The 23,624-nt window shown below is 34.4% G+C and overlaps 1 protein-coding gene across 3 annotated transcripts in view; it reads right to left on the bottom strand.

Annotated features, from left to right (window-relative positions):
- The window catches only part of LOC145294128 (cilia- and flagella-associated protein 70-like), a 147,667-nt gene that overhangs the window by 97,366 nt on the left and 26,677 nt on the right, over positions 1–23,624 (bottom strand). For all 3 annotated transcript variants that reach the window (XM_080141234.1, XM_080141233.1, XM_080141235.1), the window contains exons 5-7: positions 23,035–23,117; positions 18,747–18,917; positions 16,286–16,413 (exon numbers count right to left, since the gene is read on the bottom strand). In XM_080141234.1, coding sequence (XP_079997360.1) covers positions 16,286–16,413; positions 18,747–18,917; positions 23,035–23,117 — 382 coding nt within the window. The remainder of the gene's footprint in view (positions 1–16,285; positions 16,414–18,746; positions 18,918–23,034; positions 23,118–23,624) is intronic.

Here is a 23,624-nt window from a genome sequence, read left to right as displayed (position 1 = left end):
GGGTAGTGAACAGCTTCATATTCATTAATAGCTGAATCAACTGACTTGTATTGCTTTGTGTCTCCTGGAAATTCATCCATTATTGAATTGTTCAAATGATTCACATTGCTGTTTAATGGCGAAATAATAGCCCTCTCAGCAAGCCAATCCGGTGATTTTCCATTGTTTTGCAGGTCTGGGTACACTTTGTCTTTCAGTTGCTTCTGATTACCGACACATTTACCAAGCGCAGTTGGAATCTTAATTGTGTCAGGTGAAGAAGTGATAGGAAACTGACCATTACCGCTTTGGAGAAGCAATTTTGAGAAGTCTGCTGCAGCTGTGTTATCAGAGATATAGGCTCTCATATTAGTAGTCAGTCTCTTCACTATAACGTGCCTCCAGAGATAGGATTGTTTCAAACTTGCATTGACAATGTTAGCCCTTGTGCCATTTTTAACCACTGGGAGGATTTGACGGAAATCACCGCAAAATAAGGTTGGAATGCCACCCATGGGATTCTTGTTTCCTGTGATGTCTTGCAGTGTTCGGTCAATTGCTTCATAAGCACTCTTGTGCGTCATTGGGGCTTCGTCTACAATGATTGCAGAGGTGTCTCTAATTACATTTGCCAAGGCTGAGTTACCAGTAATTTTGCAAACTGGTTGATCCATTCGATGAGTATCCAAGGGTACTTTAAAAGTGCTGTGAAGAGTGCGGCCACCTTGTAGTAGAGTAGCAGCAATGCCACTGAATGCTGTTGCAAGCACAATCTTTCTCATGGATCTAATCTTTGCAAGGATCAAATTGATTACAAAAGTCTTGCCCGTACCACCTGGAGCATCAAGAAACATCATGTTTTTGTTCATTTCACCTTGTGCTTCCAACATTGCCATGAATGAATTGTAAACTTCTCTTTGAGAATCGGTCAGTTTTTCTTGCATATTTTCTGCTTGTAGGGAAGTTCTTCAAGATTATAAGTAACTTCACGTTGATACTCTCTCGCGAGTCTTTCATCTCTCCCTTGCATTGGTGCAGGTAATCCATAGCTTGCCAATGGTTGACCGCACATAAGGAGAACTTTTTCTTCAATTAGACAAAGAGTTTTATTGTAGATGTCCTCATTAAAATCTGCTTCTGGATTGTTAACTTCTTGCCTGTATCTGTGAAGAATGTCTTCAGATATTACATCACGAAAAGCCATCCAGATCTCAAGAGGATTTCTTGGCTCACAGGCTGTTAAAATTATCACAAATAGGCTTCGCAAATTTGAAGGTGATTGAGTGGCACTTGCCTCTCCTACTGCTTGATGCAAGTGATGGTCATTTTCTAGAAGGCCTCGAGCAAGGCACGCTGCTCTGTATGTTTCAAACACCTGACCATTGTATGCTCGCAAATTTTGAAATGAAGTTGGACCAGCAACCTCATTGAGCAACAGGCGTAAGAAATAACACTCCCCTGCTTTTGGACTAATCGTGTAGATTCTCCCAATGCATGGTGCCTTCCATACATCATCATTTTCAGTACCTTCAACTTGTACCCCACGCATTCTTCTCATCCATTTCTTTGTCGATTTGTTCCAAGTGTAAAACTCAGGGACTTCTACGTATTTGAGACCCCTTGCAAAGTATTCCTCATGGCAGAGTTGAAAAAATGCTGTCAAAGTTGTGGCAGGCGGTGGACCTTGGGCTCGTTCCAGAGCAGTATCAGCTGAGAACATGACACGCTGCCCATTTTCAAGATGAACAGAAAGTTGTACAATTGGGGGGAAATGTTCATGGATGGGATGTTCCAATATCCTCCAGGCTGCCTCTGAACTGCCGACATACCTTGCATTCTGGAACTGCTGGATCTCATCCACAATGTGACTTTGTACTTGGCCTTGTTGGTTAGCTGCTCCATCAGTTCTTTGTAGTTCAAACACTGCTTGATCACATCCTTTATTCACGTATTTGAGGACATATTTGATGCTTTGGATCGAGCTGCAAATTTCTACGTTAATGTGAGCGTTGAACTGCTGAAGGAGGACCTTGTTGTACGGAACAATCCACTGGTTTGTTATTTCTTGATTAACATACCGACCATTTCTCTTCATCCTTATTGTACCAGTCTGGCCTCCATCTTCTGGTTTTCTTCGCCTGTACTTGGGGTAAGAGTCTTGGCCTTGCTTGGTACACTGAAGAAATTCTTTTGGGTATTTTTTGGAACATTTGTTGTCAATCATACATGGACAATTTGGATTAAATGGTCCACAAGGTCCATGCACCATATGTGCCATCACTTTAGCATGAAGATCAGGATCTTCCTCTTTGTCAGGGATCTCTGCAGATATGCAGAGATCCATTTTTTCTGGTAGAAGTTTGTCCTCTGGGCCCTGCCAGGTGAGGATGTGTGCATGCGGCAGTCCTCTTTTTTGATATTCAATACTGTACAGAGAAAGCCCTCAACCTGCCAAATCCTCCCTTTTTAATAAATTCAAGTAACTTTTTTAGCTTCTGCCTGAAAACCCTGGCAACAATATCTGGACGATCCTGAGGGTCTTGCCCTTGAAGACAATTTTCTGTAATTTCTGTCCACTTTGGATTTGTTGTGAACATGATGAAGAGGTCGGCTCGGCCCATTCGCCGAACATATGCCATAGCATCACTTTGACGCTCAAACATGTATCGAGGGCCTCCTGTATAAGTTGCCGGAAGTACAACTCGTTGACTAAACTGTTCTGGATTCCCATCCTCCCTAAGAATTGAATCTCTCAAGTTGCTATAATTGTCAGCTCTCAGGGTCTGTTGCTCACGCCTCAGGAACTGTAAACGTTCTGTTTCAGTCTTGCAGTACACATCCACCAGCCATTGTTGAAATAGCCTTCGGTACCAGAGAAAATAGTTTCCAGGCCGAGTCATTAAATGGTACGAATAAAATTGCTGTTGGGTAACTTTTCGCCCATTGGATGCCTTCATGTAGATGTTGTAAGATGGAGAACCATAGGGGTACATTAACGGGTACATTAAAGTATCGTAGAGAGGATGTAGTTCGGAGATCCATTTTAATGTATCATTTCTAAAACGCAAGACAATATCCCGGTTAGCTGTTGGTTCATTCTCCATTAATATTCCAATCTCATACGTTGTTGTTGGAGCATTGAATCGCCGTGGATGCTCTTCTTACGGCCTTCGGTCTTCCCTTATGACAACTTTATGTTCTACCAAGTGTTCTTCTTCAATCCTCTCCTTTGTTGTTTTCAGCTGACAAATAAAGCTGTTGTTCTCATGTAAAAATTCAGTCAGACTTTGGAGAATGTCTCTATTGAGTCTACTGTCACGTCCCCGATTATGTAGTTCCTCTTCCAGACTATCCAAGAAGTAGACTTGAATAAACTTTGCTGTTTCATCTTCAGGTGGTAAAAGACTCCCAATCTGGTGGCAAACCTGGCCTCGAATTCTAAAAGAAGGATTCCACCCATGTACTGCCGCAATTTTGTGACCAAATGATGTCATTGCAAAACAATTGTTATAACTGCGTAGATTTTGCAGAAAATCTTTAGAGATGGGACCATTGCCGGAGAGCAAATCTTGAAGCAACTGAGGCAGTGGTGGAAAGCTATCAAGCACAACTTTGCCAGAAGAACAACAACAACCAGGGGTTTCTCCTTTAAATTTTACAGCTGAGCAATGTTGACATACTTTGTCCATTTTTCCTATATCAGCTGTAGTGAGAGAGTCATTTTTGTTGTAGAGCAATCCTTTTCTATTGCAGTGTTCTATTTCATGGTGTCTCAAAGCAGTCATTCGTTGTCTAGCTGCCTCGTTTTCTGTCAATTGCTGGGGCAAAGTCATACTCTCTCTCCATGCAGCCTCTCGTTGTTGCCCTTGGGCGAAAGCTTCGTTGGGTTTCCGATTCATTCTGATGTCGTTGAGCCACTCTCAACTGACCTTGTGTACGTCTACTTACCTCATATAATTCATTCGATCGTAATATTGCTTCTCTTTCCAGTGCATATCTTTGCCTTTCTTGAATTTCATCTTGTGATGAATTTAACCGCCTTACAGCATGTCTAGTTCTGTCAGCTTCACGTTGGGTTTCTCTTTCCAAATCTGACAGTCTTGCTCTCCTTTCTCTTTGACGTATCCTGTTAAGTTCTAGACGTCTTTCTCTATCTGAATTGTTTTCATTGGAGCGAATTGCAGCAACTCTTAGTCTATTAGCTTCCAATCTTTCCATTCTTTCTTCCTCACTTTCGTTTCTACTTCGTTTGGGTGGCATAATTTCGGTTTTAAACGGAATTGTTTAACGATATTAATGATTGTAAATTAATTAAGCGTAAAGGAAATGTATACTAACTGAAATGGACGAACTATAAATAATATTTCTGAATAGTACAATTATAAACAATTATATTGTACCTATTTACTATGCCTCCCCACGGGACAGAGTTAGACACCAGGGTCGTTTTTTAACGTGGAGAAAAGGTACAAAAATAAAAATTGTCTCAGTCGTGAAGGATTTCTCCTCCACCGAAAGAGAACAAGAAAATGAAGTGCAGCATCTGAAGAACAGATACTACACTTTGATCTTGACCAAAAGGAATGAATAAAAGCGACCTACGTGTGACTCATTACTTCCGGGTGTAAACGTCACAGTCTAAAAGTAATAATTAAAAAAAAAAGTAAATGTAAAATAAATGTAATACCAACTTAGGTTAACTAAGTAAACAGTACAATTAAAACAGTTCTATTAAAACAAATAATTACTAAGATCTAGGTAATTGTTAGTCTCATTGTTATGGTTGTAAAGAAAAAAATGTGTAAAAAAAGTTCTGCTTTTGTGAGTACGTGTATTTCTTTTAAATTACATAACCTTTTTATTTTATTATTTATATCTCTTTTAAATTTATATATTTTGTTAGTAAACTGGAAGAAATTCAGTTGAATAAAACCTTGTTCGTGTTCTTTACGTTAAACTCATATTTTTATAAAAGGTTCATCCGGTTTAAAGAAAGCACTAAGTTTAAATAAGACTGGAAATAACTAATTCAATATATAAATAGAAAAATGAAATAAATATAAGCTTTAAGTCTTAAGATAGTAATAATCAAAATGTAATAAATTATTTGTAGTTCAAATCTATGATAAACAGGCTTTCGAAATAGGCTCGACCAGAAAGATTAAATTGGAACGAAATTATAATCTCCGTGCCATTTTCAAAACAACCCCACAAAAGTAACGATATCCTGCAGTTGGTTAAATGACAATGGTTGTAAGAAAAATGTAAAAGAAAATGCGCTTATCTGTTTATTTTGACCTGTTTTATTTAATTAAAAAAAAATTGGCTATAACTGGAAGAGAGCGTTATGTTTTGGGGGTTGTTTAAAAAATAGAATGGAAATAAAGTTAGTTCCGTTTTAATTGTGTTTAATTGCGGCAAGCGCTAACAAAATCGAAAAATCACTGTTTACATTCGAAATGTTAACTTTTATAGGTTTACAGGTTTGCTGACAAGGCTGGGGGTGTTTAATACAATTATTTTACTAAATTGATTTTTTTCATTTAAAAATAAAATTATTTATTTTTTAATAAAGTTTTATTTTAAAATATTTGTTTTTGTTTAAGTAAAATATAAAAGATTAAAACGGAACGAAATTGAAATTTCCATTACATTTTCAATACAATCCCAAAACATAAAGCTTTGCTCGCCAATGAATTGTTTTGATAATATACGTAAAGTGAAATAAATCGAATATAAAATTAAATGAAAATATATTAAATAATTAAATGTTAAATAGATTTTGTAAATAGTACAGTTGAAATGATTAGAATATTTCCAATATGTAATAAGGTCGAGGTAATTAGTTAAAGAGATTTAATATAATGTGATATGCAAATGAGCATAAGTCATTCGATATGGGGGTGGTTTGTAGACTAGTATATAAAGAAATTAGGCATAGATTCTTATGTCTCCTATAACAGAAACATCCTAAAATGGGTTCTAATGTTTCTCTACCAGGAGAGATCTACCCTCTTACCTCCTTTATATTTCGTTGATGATGGAGAGCTGTACACACAGACAGAAACACACGAACCCTATTACTTTATAAAAATATAGATATTCGAACTCTTCAATTACTCAATATTCAATATATATATATATATATATATATATAAGGACCAATTAACCGGCGTTGCCCAGTGGAAGCATCTCACCCACCTCCTTGAAAACAAACTAAACGGTTGTTGTTGATGGCCATTGCTGTCCCTGGAAAATAGCAGACACTGGCGACTGTGGCCCAAATGAAATAATCTGGCTTCCACTGTCACACATTGTTTTCCAGTGGCATCTAGTGGAAGCCACTGTCTGTGATTGTCAACACTGTTGGTTACTGGTGATTAGTGCTGGTTTGGGGCGATAACCTGCAGATACTGGCGGATTCTAAAAAAAAAAGCATTTAAGGGAAAAACAGCATTATGTACTTATTTGTCATGCCTAAATCAGTATAGCGTAAAAAAAACTATGAAAAACGGTCTATTATAATAAAAATAATATAAAGTAAAAAGAGATTTTTTGAAGTTAATGATTTTCACTGTCTATTAACTCTTTAGATTGATATAAAATGAAAAGGGAAAAAATAAATAAATAAAACAAAAAGTCAAACCGCCCTCTTGCACGAAAGTCTTTTTTTCCTTTCTTTCCTTAACTTGCAACAAATACTCATGTATTCGATATTATCTTCCACCATTCGTTCTCATTCTAAGCTGTCCAACAAAAGACTCCACTCAATTCTCTGCTTTAGAATTCATCCCATTTAACAGTTATCAATTGTGTACATATGCAAAATAATGACACACGTTCACCAATGAGCGACCTACAAAATTATGCTTGTTTTTTCTTTTCCACATTTTCTGCTGTCATTTTAAATGCTAAGCAAACATGAGGTCGTTTGCGAGAATGATAATTTCTATTACACCCCCTCCTGATATCATTGTCACATAAATAGCCTTTATGTCAACCTGCAAACTGTATTCGTCAACATTTCACTTGCGGCTTTAGTCTTAACTCGTGCATTTCCAGTTAAGGTGTCAGTCAACCAGTGGTAAACACATGATGAGTCAGTGTGGAGGTGGTGACAGCACCTTGTACCCGATTTAGTTTCCCAAACAATCGCAAGATATGTGACCTAACATATTGCAGCGATAACATTCATCATACCACTTCGACTTTGGCACTCCTTAGCAAAATGGTTAGGACCCCCACATTTATAGCAGATAGGGCTCTCATGCTTAGCATTAGCTGGAAGAGAATCCACATTGTCTTCATAGGGTTTAGATGCTGCATGACTAGTGTCAGCTGCTGCTGTAATTGGTTCTGGTTCTTTAAGGATGTTTCCTGTTCGGGGCAATAACTCATCTGTTGTTAATCTGTCAATACATGATGACGCTTGCAATAGTCTACTGACATCCTTAGGTAAGCCCACCAAAAAGGCAGAGCTTAACATTAACAGAGTATATAAAAGACGAAATCTGAAACTTTCAACCTTCTTTCATTCTGACCCTGCCGGGCAGCACACATTGCCTGGGGCTTTGGCCTCAGGCTGAACGTGAGTACTACAAGCTAACATGGCGACCTTTCAAACTCTCATTTGTTTCCACGTGCGGTATCCAAACGAACATTCTTTGTCATGCTAAAGAACATACACCAACACACACACACACACACACACACACACACACACACACACACACACACACACACACACACACACACACAAACACACACACACACACAACAACAACAACAACAACACGTGAACACACCTAAGTCTTTGCCCTTTCTTTCTCTTGTAATCGGCTTCCTTTGTCCCAGCGACTACTAGCTATAAACACATGTGGACTGAGCTGTTCTCTCCTCAACAAGCCGGCAATATATTAATTCTATCTTTACACAAAAACACTTCAACCTACAAACCTGTTTCTCTCATCTACTAACGACACTAACGAAGATAACAAATAAAGTTGTTTATTGAAAGTTAAAATGAGACTTCCTTTCGTTGTCTTCATTATTAACTAAACATGTAATGTAGTATTTTATTATCACGACTGAATGTGTCTAAAATGGTGGCTATTAGTGTAGAAGCGTAGATGTATGGAATTTGTATGTGGCATCTGTTGTTGCAAACCTACAATACTTTGGCCCAGAGGGGAATTTTTGCAGCCATTTTATTATATATATATATACACACACACACATGCAAGAATCATAAATGAAAACTTCAAATTAAAATTTATATGTAAAATTTATTTTCGACAGACAAAGATAATAATCTTTGTTTGAGATATTCTGTCGAAAAATTTTACATATAAATTTTAATTTACACATTTATGATTCTTGTATCAAGTTCTACTTCCTATTGTCGTCGTATTGAGCTTTTTAATTTGGTTGGGATTATTATGTAAATATTCATATTAGATTGAAGTGTACATTTGCTTTTGTCAAGAAAACTTTTCTCATCCACTGTCTGATTGGTATATATATCATTATTATTTAATTATATATATATGATTAAATAATAATTATTCTTTTATACCTACAAACACCAGCGTTTCATGCTTAAGCAATCATCAGTGTAGGGTGGCAATTCCTGCTGATCTGGAGATTCGAACTCAGCCACGAAGTCACCTTTAACATTACAAAGATAAAGATAAAATATTATCTTAAAATTAGAGCCTATAAGGATAAAAAAAAGCTCAATAAACTAGATATAAATTTCATTGAATTCATTGATTTTTTTTGGATTTGCGATAATCCGTTCAAACCTAGGATTATTTTCTTCATTGAGCACCTTAATGAGTGCAACCTTATTAGTTTTTTAACTTTAAAAAAAATTTTAACAAAGTTTTTTGCACTTTACTATAATCCATTTACATTTGGATTCGAGATTCTTCCTTTGCTTTCACGGATTAATATTTCAGGAATTAATTGATTGACTAGCTTAGTTGATCGATTTTTTTTGTCTGTTATTCTATTGAAAATGGATTAACATTTCATGTTAACTGATTGATTTTTTAAAATCTGTTATTCTGTTGAAAATGCCTTTTTGTTTCACAAATGTTTATATATATATATATATATATATATATATATATATATATATATATATATATATATGTAAATGTTGGTTCGTTCGGAATTAATTGTCTAAAAAACCACTGGACGGATGGCTTCCACGTTTTGGTATAATATGTTTATTATATCCATGTGTGTTTTTATATATTTCTTTTTAATTATAACATTATACTTAATTTTTCTATGATAAATAGGTGGATTTCTTTGTACCGAGAGGCCATTTTTTTATTTAGGGACAATTATTTATTACCGCTTCCTGTCACATGACCAGTGTTACAATTTAGCGGTTTTCCTGCTATATCTGGAGATTTCGGTTACAATCTAGCGGGAAATTCTAGAAAATCTGGAGGTATTTGGCACCCACACACCCGCATTAGATTATTAAAAAATAAAGAAAAGCGCTTGAAAATATTCAATGTAAGTAAAAAAAAGTAGTATTTATTGCCTTTGGTAACAATTATTTATTGATTATTTGTTTTGTTTTTCACCTTTTTTTCGACTAACCATTCTTAAATCTCACTCTAAAATCGATTTTTCCAAGTACATTTTAGGTTGGGGGGGGGGATTCCAACCTCCGAAGTTTGGGTTTGTATTATTGTACACATAGATTCGAAAAAGTTGTCAAAAAACAAATATATAACAAATAAATGTTATCAAAGGCAAGATAAGTTACTTTTCTGCCAAACTGGATATTTAAATTCACCACACGTGGTCGCAAAATGAATGCCGACGCTCAAAATGTATACACATTTTGACTCCTCCCTTTACTTAAAAATTCACCAAAAATCAGGAAATTAACGAATTTTAATGAAAATTGCAGTATTTTTCAAATAATGATCGCAGAATATAATGAACTAATTATTTTTACTTAACTCTTAGTGAAAATGTTTTATTTTGTTTAAACAAAAAATACCTTTACTAAAGTTATGTTTTCAGTAGTAAATAAAAAACGCAAGAATTTATTTTTGCTTTTTTTAAAGCATCGTAATTTGTAACAATAAAAAATAATTTTTACAGTAACATTACGAAAAAAGCCCCTAAAGTCCGTATTAATGTATTCGATATAACTCGAATAAAAATGAATTATCGGATACTATTCAGGAAATTAAAGATTCAATTAGATTCCTATTTCAGTCACCTAAATTATTTAGGATGAAATGAGTTTAGGAATTTATAGCCAAACCTAAATATTTTTTTTTTTTGTAAATATCCACATAGGCTACTACAGAACACCGACCACTCTAATTTGTTTGGGGGGGGGGGGACAAATATATAACAAATAAATGTTATCAAAGGCAAGATAAGTTACTTTTCTGCCAAACTGGATATGTTTTCATGTTTTTATTCAATGTAACATATTTATTCAGCTCGAAAAACATACAGTGTTTACCGATGCATTTGAAAATTCAAGATGGCGTCTCACACCCTCTTTAACACCGTAAGTTTGGAAAAAGGTGTTATAAATAAAAAACTATACAAAATACTATTAAAAACCCGCCGAATATATGTCAACCTATGTCACAGTAACATGTATTGAGCGAGTTTTTAACAGTATTTTATCCGGTTTTTTATTTATAACATCTTTTCCCAAACTTACCGTGTTAAAGAGAGAATCAGACGCCATCTTGAATTTTCCTATACATCGGTAAACACTGTATGTTTTTCGAACTGAATAAACATGTTACATTGAATAAAAACACGAAAAATATATCCAGTTTGGTAGAAAAGTAACTTATCTTGCCTTTGATAACATTTATTTGTTATATATTTGTTTTTTGACAACGTTTTCGAATCTATGTGTACAGTAATACAAACCCCACCGACCACTCTAATTTGTTTGGGGGGTGGGATGTGATGTTGGGGCGCGCGCGCGCCCCAACATCACATCCACCCCACCCCCAATGTACAAAGTAAAATCTTCGGAAAATGTTAAATGGTGTTCTAATTGGTAAATGTCGGTGCATTACTTACAGAAAATTTGAAAATTCGATGTTCCAGGTAAAAAAAAAACCCAGATAAATTACCCCCCCCCCTACTCCAACTTGATGTGCTTTCCTTTTCTTATTTTATTTCTTTTTCAGCTAATTTTAAATTTTCCACCCAAAAAGCGCTATAATGTATTTTTGGAAATTAGAAAATTCTATGTCCTGGAAAAAAAAAATCCCCTCCCCCCCAACGTAGTTTGCTTGGTGAAGCCATCGTTTATGCTACAGCGTGCATGCGCGTAGCATAAACGGAAGCTGCAAAATGGTGGAAAGAAGTTCGTGGGTTCAGGGGTAAATACCATGCAACGGTAAATTTGCCCCAAGTTTGACTATCAGATTCGTTGTCAGTGACCTCAATTACCTATACAAAAACAAATTAGAGTGGTCGGTGTTCTGTAGTAGCGTATCTGGATATTTACCTTTTTTTTTCTTGCTTAAAAAAATAGCATTAATACAGTAAGTTAGGTAAACTGACTTTTTCGTTTAAAAATGGAATTATTTCCATTTCGTTATTAACTTTTTTTTTTTAATTTTTTTTTTTTAATAAATATTTTGTGTTTTATATACATAAAGTACAATTGTTGAATGTTACTGTTTTGATCATATTCGTTTGGGGGGGCACAATTAAAAAATTAAGAAAGATTAAAATGAAGCGAAATTTAAGTTTCCGTTCCATTTTTACAACAACCGTAAAACAGTGCATACTCAGCAAGTTTTATCGTAATTTATAAGCATATTGAAACACTAAATCAACATTTTATTTATTTTTTTGCATAATTAATGATGGAAGTATTTTTCTGTTTATTTTCTTAACATCTGTTAAAAAAAAAAAATAATTTGTACATTCTCTTGAAAAAAAGAATCAAACTTTTCTCTACTTTCACATGTGTTCCATTTTAACAAACTGAGCCACAGCAACGCGTGGCCGGGTACAGCTAGTATATATATATATATATATATATATATATATATATACATACACTAATACGTCGCCTGGCATTGTACGATCGTAAAATATGCATACATTTTATACAGGGTAGGGCAGAGCAACTTGCTTATTTGTGTATCAATTAAAACACAAAAAAATCAGGTTGCTCTGACCCACCTTGTATTTTAATTAAAGCAGAATTCTTATTTATTATAAACAGAAATACCATAGATATTAAACATAACGTTAAATTTCTTTTTAAAAATATGTAGTAAAAACACCGGAAAGAAACCGAGATATGTGTATGCGAGTTTTATGTTTTTTCTAAACAGTTCACTTCTTGTAAGTAAAGAAAATACTTGAGCTGAGATCGAAACCAAAACCTAAAGACAGTGAATTAAGGTCGATAACCATTAGACCAGCTTGATAAATCTTTAGAAAGTGTTTTCAAACAAACTTATACTTAACATAAGGAAGCTGTCATGTTTCACGACTGAGCTTGCACGGTCGTGAAACAGTTGAAAACAAATAAAAATCTGATCACCCACCACCACCACCACCACCACCATGTACCAATTTTCAATTTTGTCCCTTAGCAGTCCTTTTTTCCGAATCAAAACCGATTAAAAAGTTTTCCACGTGTCTGAATAACCTATATACTAAATTTTAAGTCTGTAAATTAAAAATCCGTTGTGTATATAGATTGAGAAGTGTCCTTACACACACACACATACACACACACACTTTTATATAATATAAATAACCAGTACATAATAAACAACTTTAACCTATGTCCCCTAATTGGATTAACGGTGAGTAAAAAAAATGTCTTTGAATCTATTTTTAAATATGACTATACAGAAACCTGAATGTTTCAATGAGGTTGCACTTAATCTTTTTTTCCAAGTTAACTAAATTGATCTTTGCTAGTTTCTGCTCATATCATAGGTTCCTTAATTCAGGTACCATCTTTCCTTCATCACCTTTTCTAACTTGACAATATCATTTTGCAATGAAGAGCTTGTGGCGGCTGAATAGTGAAACGAGTCGGATGAACACTAAAAAGCAAATTGCTCTAATTGCTATTTCTTTTTTTCCTCCGTTTCATTGGAACTCACTTTCTTTATCAATTCCAAAAACAAGTAAGTTTTCACAGGAACATGTTAGCTCAAAGTATTTTCAATCAATGGCGATTATTTCAAACCCCCAAAATAACAAGTCTACGTCAAAGTAACAAACCAGTGTGGACGTATAAACTTCATACTCGCACATCATATCTCAGATGAATAGAGTTTTCTTGCCTTTTGTTACTGATTTCTTTTTAATAGGTTATATTTTATTTGCCTTCTTTGCAGCTCCTGGCATCTGTTTGCTGTTTGTCAAACCAATTGTAAGCGAAAATATTGTAATGAATGTCACTGATAGCATTCCGTAAATATATCTGTGAAATAGGCAATTTATGAATACATTGTGGGAGCCTTTCCTAGTCTCACACAAAAACATGCGTTCACATTTCAAGACACTTTTCTTGTCATATACATACGCGCACACAAACATATGTGCACACGTACACACACGTAGATATATTCACATTCACGTACATACACTTACATTCATGTGCATACACACACACACACATGCTAACGTACACACATGTACGCACACATGTACACACACGTACGCACACATGGGCAAGGTCACTTCCCCTTTGAAGGAAATCAACACATGCGCAAAAAACCACCGGAAACAACTATAAAAGCAAAAGACAAGCTGTTTCCAGCCTTTTCAATTTGGCTTCAGAGCTGAGAGGTTCTACGAACCATTCGCCCCTTCCGGGGCGGGCGCGCCTGCGCACGTCACGTTCCCTGCTACTGTATGTGTGGGGGCAAGAGTTAACAGACAGTATGTACACCTTACACGTTTTCTATCTCCATGGCCTGGATTGACTTTTTCTCATTTTCTCTCTCTATATATATACTACAGTAGACTTTCCTTCTCACCAGCTAACAGCGAGAGGCGCACACCAAACTGGATTGACTTTCTCTCTTTCTCTTTCTACGACAATAGACTTTCCTTCTCACTAGTAAACAGTGAGAGACGCACGCCAAACTAAACATGTGTAGTACCCTTTTCATTCATGTGTTTCTTCACGAAATAAATTCTAGTTCGTTTACTTCAAATAAACGCGTTGTTCGTTCCTTCTTCAAAGCAATTCATTTTTCCTTTCCCAATTTAAATCATTTCTCCTATTTTATACGACTGGGGGATATATATAATATATCCACCAGTCCACTACAACATTATTATTATGTGAAGAAACTGGGGGCTCGTAAACAAAATTGATTTCTTTATTGTTTATATGAATATAGGTTAGTATGTATTTGATGTGCGAATTTATTCATTTATTAAGTAAACAAATTAATAAATTACAACTACTAAATATTGGTCGTTCCCTTAAAATAAAACAAATAAGTTTTGGTGTATAAAATAAAAATTTATTATTTCATATCTGAGCATCCGTAGAGTTTACAAGCGATGCAGAGAAATTTGTTGCACGTAACGTTGTCGGTTATGATGATCCCAAGATCTTTTTCTTCTTCATATGTCATGTGTCAAAAAGCAAAACACCTGCAGTGTTAGGCAAAATATAATAGCTATTTTTATTATGACCGTATATTTTTTTGCTGGTTTTTAAGGAAGAGAAAAAAGGAATCTATTTAGGAAATAATAAAGAAATTAAAATTACGACAGTTTATATTACAATTTAGGTACTTGTACAGTTTAATCAAGACATTCAAAAATGAAAATATCGAAAAAAAAAAATTTATATTGTACATATCCGTTATGGAATAAAGTTTTCCGAAAAAAAATTTCACTTAATTTCATCAAGTAGTTTTTTGTTCTTTTTACAGCGAAAAACAATTTGTTATGATACCGAGAAAAAGGTGTTCGAACATGCTTTTCTTCACATATACACAACCACACGTACGTACGCACACACACACACACACGCATATACACAGCCTCATACACACACTCACATTCATGTGCATACACACACCCGAGCTGTGACGTCACTTCCTTTTAAGTGAAAACCAGACATGCGCACCCAGAACACTAACTCCAGTATAAAAGTCAACAAAACCTGTTAACTTCCCTTTTTTTCGTCCGGATCAGCGTTCGACCTGTTGAGTCGACGAACCGACCGCAGGCTCTAACGTCACTCTATCTCCCCTTCGCTTTCGTCCATCAAAACAGACATGTGCGCGACGCTCTACTGAGCTTAACCCTCTCTTTCTACAGAACTTCTGCCACTTCGCGTTTCTCTATTGCATTCCACCTTTCCTTCCACGTGCGTAGTCGTCAACGGCTGAATGAACACGTGTACACCGAAGACTTTCTTTTTTCAACAGAAAATAAACGACATGTTTATTTTATTCCCGCATTTGAGTTCTTTGTTTTTTTCATTCAATTCGTTTCATTATTTTTCTTGTAGCGAATTAGGGTATTTTATATCCTGGTCCGCAACAAATGTTCGATTTTCTAGGAAGAAAAGCTAGTATTAAAGATGGGGAGGGAGTGTCGGCGTTTTAAACTGAGTTATCTCCCCGTGGCGTGTTCTAAAAATCCAAAAAAAAATAAATAAAAAAAAATTCAAAGATGTCTACCTTCAACGTGCTGTCATAAAAACGTGTTTTTCTGCTGAAAAAAAAAACTACTCGATCAAATTAAGTGAAATTTTTTTTCAGAGATCTTCAGTTCAAAACGGACACGTACAAATATAACCTTTTTTCGATGTTTTCATTTTTTAATGTCTTGATTAAACTGTACAAATGGCGAAATTTATAACTACTTTTTCTTTGTTATGATTTTATTTAAAATATAATAGCAATATTAGAATGTGGATCTATGCATTTAGTTTGAAGATTCCCTTTTTGGAATAAAACACAAACGTTTATGTGTAGCTTATTGTGATCAGAATAGTTCCATACTATTGATGTAATGAATAGGGCTATGACAACAGCATATTCTTTTCATTGTTTGGACTCTCGAGTGTGTATCTGTTGATATCTTATATGATTTTATATAAAGTGATGTGATTCTCGGTTGATTAATGAAAAGAATATGCTGTTGTCATAGCCCTAGTAATGATTATGAGTACATCGACGTTCTTCCTTCTTACAAAAATATAATTGGCTGATTAAGCGATAAATACCGACTGGTGGAGCCGCCTGTTTTTAAGGATAACGATAAAATATTGGCATTTTATATTCCTTACCTGTTTGGAATATAAATAGAACCTTCTTGTGCATTTCCAGGATTCACCCATTTCTTCTGTTTGTATACAGGATCTTTTTCACTGGGAGATCTTAAGAAGGCACCAGTAAACACGGCCAAGTTTTCTTTCTTCAAAAAAGAAGAAACAAGGATTGTCAGAAATTGGTATGAATTTGATAAAGAAACAAATGAAGCATGCATGGTCCCCTGTGAGTGCACAGTAAACGAGGGGCATAAAAAAATAACCAAGTTCAGCATTTGCCCTCCCCCTTCATTTAGCCCCCAAAGTCTCCAGGGGACATCAAATCCTGGTGAAAATGAACAAACGGTGCAATTTTAGGCCATAACGTGTAAATTTGAGTTATTCACTATGCAAAAAAAAAATAAAACAAATGGCGAAGTCCATCATTTGCCCCACCCCCATTTAGCCCCAAAAGTCCCCAAGGCCTTAACATATTTAAATTTGAGTTCAGCACTATGCAAAACTGCTAAATAGACATACACAGAAAAATTTGGACAAATATGGTAAAATAGTCCCAAAAATGGAGTATTTTTATTAGCCCTAAAAGAGCCTCTGGGGCACACCCAAGAGTTATCGCGAAGTATAGACAAACAAAATTATATAGAAATCAGTTAGTTACAATTTTTCAGAAAGTTTTATAAAAATCCAAGGCATCAATTTGTTTTAATAAGCACAAAAGTGTTAATTTTAGCCATTTTAACCCGAAAGGCACTCGTAGGGGACAACCAAAGTTTTCCTGGAAAATACATTCTGTTACTTTTTTACTCATATCATGTTTAATGTTTGTGCAAAATTTTAAAAAATTCCAAGGCATAGTTATTGAGAAAAGTGCGGACACTAAAGTTACGGATGAGTGTGAATTTACAGGTCCACCCTCCTTTTGTCAGGGGGTGGGGAGACCAAAAAGATCTACATAAGTTTATAAATGATAAAAATAACAGTCAAATGATCTAGGAGTTTGTAGCGTGATGGTTAACACACTAGACTGCAATACATATGATCTGGGGTTCAATTTCTAGAAATCATCAAGCTACACTGATGAAAGGTAGAACGTCGAAACATGCATGTCTGTAGATTACTGTTTATCAGGCAATATGAACTGGAACAATTACATTGAGGACATTGTGAAGGTTGCTGCAAAGAAGGTGGTAAATAGTGCTAAAAGACTACTCACACCTGAGAGTATCCTGTTCCTCTACAAAGCCACCATTCACCCATGCATGGAGTATTGTTACCACATCTGGGCTGGTGCATCTACCACTAGTCTCTCCCTTTTGGATAGGGTCTAAAAAAGAGTCTTCAATCTAATAGGTCCCATTTTGTCAACTAAGCTCCAATCCCTGTCCCATCACCGCAATGTTGCATACCTGTGCCTGTTTTACAAGTATTTTAATGGAATGTGTTCTGATGAACTCGTTGCCCTTGTGCCCCCTCGACGTATGCATACACAACAAATCCGCTTAGCAGCAATAATAAATAAATAAATAATATTTATTTATGTAAAAAAATATGGGCGATTTAAAAAAAAAAAAAAAGATTTTCAGGGTGAAAATACTATTTAACCATTTTATCGTTTAAAAAATCAAGAAATCTAAATAAGTTTATAAGCGATAAAAATAACAGTAAAATGATCTAGGACTTCATGGCGTAATGGTTAACACACTAGACTATAATACATATGGTCTGGGGTTCAATTCATAGAAATAGTCAAGCTATGCTGATGAGAGATAGGACCTCGAAACATGCATGTCCGGAGATTACCATTTTATAAGTAGAATATCTACTAAGTTATAAAATATGTTTTTTCTTCAGATTACATGTGTAATACTAAATTGATTTTACCTTTAAAATGTTGAGTATGTCATAATTTTAAACAAAACAAGTTTTTTGCTTATATTGTATGGTTCATTTGTTAGGAGCAGTTTGTAGCGAATGATTGTCTGTGCATGGCGAATTGTCACACCTTTGAAGAGATAGCATTGTTAATATGCATGGACATATAGACAGAACCCGGCTGATCTAGATAAACAATTCAGTTATTCCTATGAGTAACAGTAATTTTTGTGTTGTCCAACAAAAGTGCGGTAACGAGTCAGAGAACAGCATGGTTGTGCAGATAGTCATATTCTTGACAACAAACAAGCACAATGCCCCAGTTAGCATAGATGGTGTCTCAACAAAATACTTGTCCCTTAGAAAGGTGTTAGGAAGAGCATCCTGTGGTAAAACTTTTTGCTTCAAACAAACTATAGCTGTTCTAAGTGGCAAACATATACCCGAGCAGCCGACAAAAGGCAGACGTATGCGATCCATGGAAGTCCATCTACAAGTGGATAGTCAATCAGTCGTTATACACAATTTTATTCCGTCTTTTTGAAAAAAAACAGTTAATTAATTAATAGTAAGTAAATTAATCTTAACTTTTACTAGTATTACTTACCTCTTTCGTTAGTGGTATACCAAGTGCGGCAACATAGATGTGGTTCTGTAAGATAAGGCAGTCTGGTGGAGAGATGACAGATTCTACGGTCATCCTGAGAATGTTAAAATCTGCCAAACCAGATTTGTCTTTTAAAGACTGACTGATGCTGACAGCAATGTCAATTTCAGGCTGATGAAGGAGAAAAAAAAAAAACGAAAGAAGATTAAAGGAAAATAATAAAAGAAAGATTATTTTCATTGCAGGAAATAAGTCTTTATGTAACAGAGTGCGGATGCGTGTATGCAAATGCATAGGAAATGCGAAATGACGTCACTGTAAGAAAACAGACTATAAAAGGGAGAGGACGTTAGAGAAGATGATCACGTTAGAGATATGTGTGACGTCACAGCTGTAATGAGAAGTCACAAGTGGCGGAAGAAGGAGGAAATAAATGTTGTTAAAAAAAAGGAGTCGAGTTATTACTTGCCCCATGTTCCTTGCAACGTAACTTGCATACGTGTTGGTCCCATATGTAAATATGCGCAGTACATTACACATATGCAAATGAACATTATTTTATGTTTTGATAAAAGAAACTTTTTATAGAACGTTCATTTCGACACACTCGTTAGATCACCAATGCTTAGCAATTTTTAGCTGCAATAGAGTGACAAAATGTATTGAGAAAAACATACAAAAGTGAGGTTGCTCGTTCAGCTGATGAACAACCTTGGATATCAACTCCTGCCTTATGGCTTTGTTTTCTGGTATTTATTGTGCATAGATCAGTTCATTCGTAGGTAACACAGGACGTTTGCACCATATAAACCCATCACATATTTTGGATTCTAACGAATATGGTTTGGTGGGAATTTCCAATTTTCGGCTTATAACAAAGCCTTCATCAGGAATATTTTTAAAAACAATACATCTTTTTTTCTATAAGCAGAAAATTTTAAATAAATAAATATTTGTTTATTTAAAAAAAAAATCTGCACGTGGTCGTTCTTATAACCTCATGTTTTGAATTTCATTTTCTCTATACTTCTAAAAAGTGAATTACTTCTATTTGCTATGCATTTGCACATGAACAGGCGCCAACCCACTGGACTGGACAATACACAATCACCATCTTTGACAAATAAACTGTGCCAAACGACACCATGGCAAGTAAAAAAAAAAGAAAAGAAAAAGAAAAAATGTATTGTTTTTTTAAATATTCCTGATGAGGGCTTTGTTATAAGCTGAAAATTTGAAATTTTAAATACATTTGGCTCTACCTTCTTTAAGTATGAGTCGGGTCCTGAAGAGACATTTACATTTGGGAAGGGGATAGGTGTTCATGTACAATTACCTAAAAAGTAGATTTTCTGTTTTTTAGGGGATGGAGGAGGGGAGATTTAGAAAAGGGTATAATTTTTTACAATAATACAAAAAAAAAAAACTCATAAAAATGTACAAATTGAAATAAAAATGTTTAAAAAAAATCAATTAAACTCAAGCTGTTACAATTTTTTGGAATCATAGAAAACAAAAGTAACAATTATTTTCAAGTGTAAAGATAACAATTTTTTAAATTTTTATAAAGATTTAAAATACGATTTTCTTTTATTTATATTTTCAATCACATAAAAATCAGAACAATGAAATTTGAAATGATACATGATCAACAGGAGCATTGTTTTCAAATGAGGAGTTAAAAAAATTAATGTCATGGCCGGAAACAATAAGACGATGAAAAGTGTTGTATCTAGTTAGGCCAGGTTTACATTTGAAAACCAGGAACCTTTTTCAAAATGTTCCTGAATATCTTAGTTTTATCATAATATACAATTATTATATTACAAGATGCGCATACTCGACGTTGCCCGGATGCTTGAAGTCATTCTTAGTGTTTATTTATTTGCAGCTATCTCAAAACTAATATTTCTTGTGATCTTACAACAAAAAATTTAATAATAAAAAAACACACACAGAAAAAGAAATAAAATTTTAGTTGTGATTATATTCTTCAAGTAAAATATGAGTTATTCCCTTACTGTTTTTTAATAATTTAAACATATTTCATATTACCAGTTGTGTAGGTTAGAATGAGTAATTTTAAAAGTAAATTGTAAAGTACATTATTATATTGCTAAGAACATGGTACAACAATAACAAATAATTGTTTGAAGTTTGATTTGTGAGCTTAAATGCTATTTGGGTCTGAATTTTAAAGTCATTTTTGAAACCATTTTTCTATTGTGTAGGTTTCAGTTTTCAATTTGGTACCCGCATTACTCACCAAAGTTAAGCAACAGTGAGCATGAGCAATATAAGATGGGTGACCATTTTGAAATATCAGGGGTTGTATATGAAAGGATGGTGAAATTTCCCTGTAAAACTGACCCTTTCAAACAAATCGTAAATACAAGATTTCAGTGTGACTTTTAAGCGCAGGCAAAATCTACTACAACCATGGTCATTTTACACCGGGAGTTCTTCTTCATGGGATTAATTTTATAATTGCAAACGTAATCGATTAATGTTTTACATTCCATAATATCGTCTTTAACTTCAGTTGAACCTGTTAATCAACATCCAATCACAGAAATACTCAAAATTGTGTTAATATGACCAGCACATTTAGTGATAGCTTTAATGTTAAAGTGTGATTACGTATTAGAGATTTGAGATGCTGGGTTTGTTGCTTTTCAGCTAAGAAGTGTTATCCAGTGTTGTTGAAGTGTTATCCAGTGTTGTTGAAGTGTTATCCAGTGCGTGTTATCCAGTGTTGTTGAAGTGTTATCCAGTGTTGTTGAAGTGTTATCCAGTGCGTGTTATCCAGTGTTGTTGAAGTGTTATCCAGTGTTGTTGAAGTGTTATCCAGTGTTGTTGAAGTGTTATCCAGTGTTGTTGAAGTGTTATCCAGTGCGTTTCATATGGATCGTTTGAAAGAGATGCTGATGATTTAGTGTTTGTTTGTGAAAAAATGGAAAATCTACTTTTTAAGTTGGAGACTTGGAGAAATGCTATGCAAAGTAAAAATATGAGAATGAATGTTACCAAAATTAGTGATCAATAAAGGTAAATACATACAATATTATGACACGGATGATCTCCCTTGATTGTTTAAATAACAAGATACATTCTTTATTAGCAAAATAAAACATGGATGCAGTCTGCTTAGACGTTAAAGGTAGATGCATACAATATTATGACCCGGATGATGAAAAGTAAAAATATGAGAATGTGTTGCCTTTTTTATTTTTTTTTTATTTTCTTTCTTTTTTTTGTGTTACAGTTACCAAGACTAAAATCAATGATCAATGGTTGCAGTACTGAAAAAGGCTTCAGAAAGGAGAAAATTTTGTTGACTGAGAAACAAAACCTCTTCTAAAAATGCAACCTTGCACGGCAACCGAGAAGGCTAACCTGCTTGCCCGTCGATTTTCCACCAACTCTATTTTGGACCCAGCAAACCACTCACTTCGAGTTTTTCCTTTGTAGACAGAAAACACACTAGATGATCTGAAAATTCTCAAGTACAGGATATCATAAAAAATCTAGACACTTCAAAAGCATGTAGACCTGATCTCATCCCGGCTGTACTAATATTAATGTAATTTTTCAGCAAATGCCTGAATGTTATCAAAATTAATGATAATGATGTGTTGCAGTGTTGAACAATACTTCAGAAAGAAGAAAGTTCTGTTGACTGAGAAAAAAAGCCTTTTCTAAAAATGCAATATTGCATCTGTTGTAGTCATAATGTACTGACTCCTTTGTAAGAAAAAAAAAATAATTGAAGACTTATTTTCTCTTGTGGAAAAATGTCCCTGCTAGGGGATTTGGCCACATACTAACTAATCATTTTGCAGGGTGACATGACTCCATCTGTTCCCTAAAGAGCCACTTTAGCCCCTTTGAGAATCATAGAAGCAACAAGGAAAGATGTCCCTTCTCTCTCCTGTCCCTGTCCACTGGACACTCAAACATTGATAATTTTCACCCAAAGATAGCTTTTACCAACTCAAAGAATTTTCCTTTTTTTCACTTAGACACTGTCCAACTTTCTTCCATTTAAATAAATCCTTTTGTTGTTAAAAGGTTTTTTTTTCATGTGACGTTTCTATTTACTACTACTACTACTACTACTACTACTACTACTACTACCACCACTACCACTACTACTACCACTACCACTACTACTACTACTACATCTACAAATTACAAGTATTGAAGTCATGAAGTAAATGTCCAATTCTATCATTCCTAAATCATTCCTCAACTTTTCAAAATGAGTAATTTAGTATTCTGGTTTTACCTTTGGATAATCAACAGCCAATGATTCCCATAAAGATCCGGACACAGGTAGGACTTCCTGAGTAATCTCAAAACTTTTTTCACCTGAAATATTAAAAACATATTCAAAAAATATTTTGGAAATATTCAAAATATATTAAAAAAAAATTATAAAAAATACCCCCCTCCCAACTTTTTTTTAATATTAAAAAAATATTCTCCCCCGCCCCAACTTTTTTTTAATATTAAAAAAATATTTACAAAATATTTCAAAAAATATTTAAAAAAATATTCACAAAATATTTTTTTAAATATTCCAAACATTTCAAAAATATTCAAAATATCAGAAAACACATCAAACTGTGATCATTTGTACCAAAATTACTTATATGTAAAAATATCATCCTTATTTTACATTCATAATATTGAATAAAAGAAATTTATATACACACAGATGAAACAGATTGTATGATATTATTTGCTATTTTATAATTTCTATTTATAACTTAACTTTCTCTCACTGTATGTTGTTTTATATATATGAAATGAATCGCTCTCATCTTGGGGAGACTCCATATTATAACAAGCTTCTAGGTCTGACCTTTACTCCTG

The sequence above is a fragment of the Euprymna scolopes genome, chromosome 15, assembly GCF_053919585.1.
Source record: "Euprymna scolopes isolate OS-2025 chromosome 15, ASM5391958v1, whole genome shotgun sequence".
Taxonomy (NCBI): Eukaryota; Metazoa; Mollusca; class Cephalopoda; order Sepiida; family Sepiolidae; genus Euprymna; species Euprymna scolopes.
This window is presented reverse-complemented; position numbering and strand designations above follow the sequence as displayed.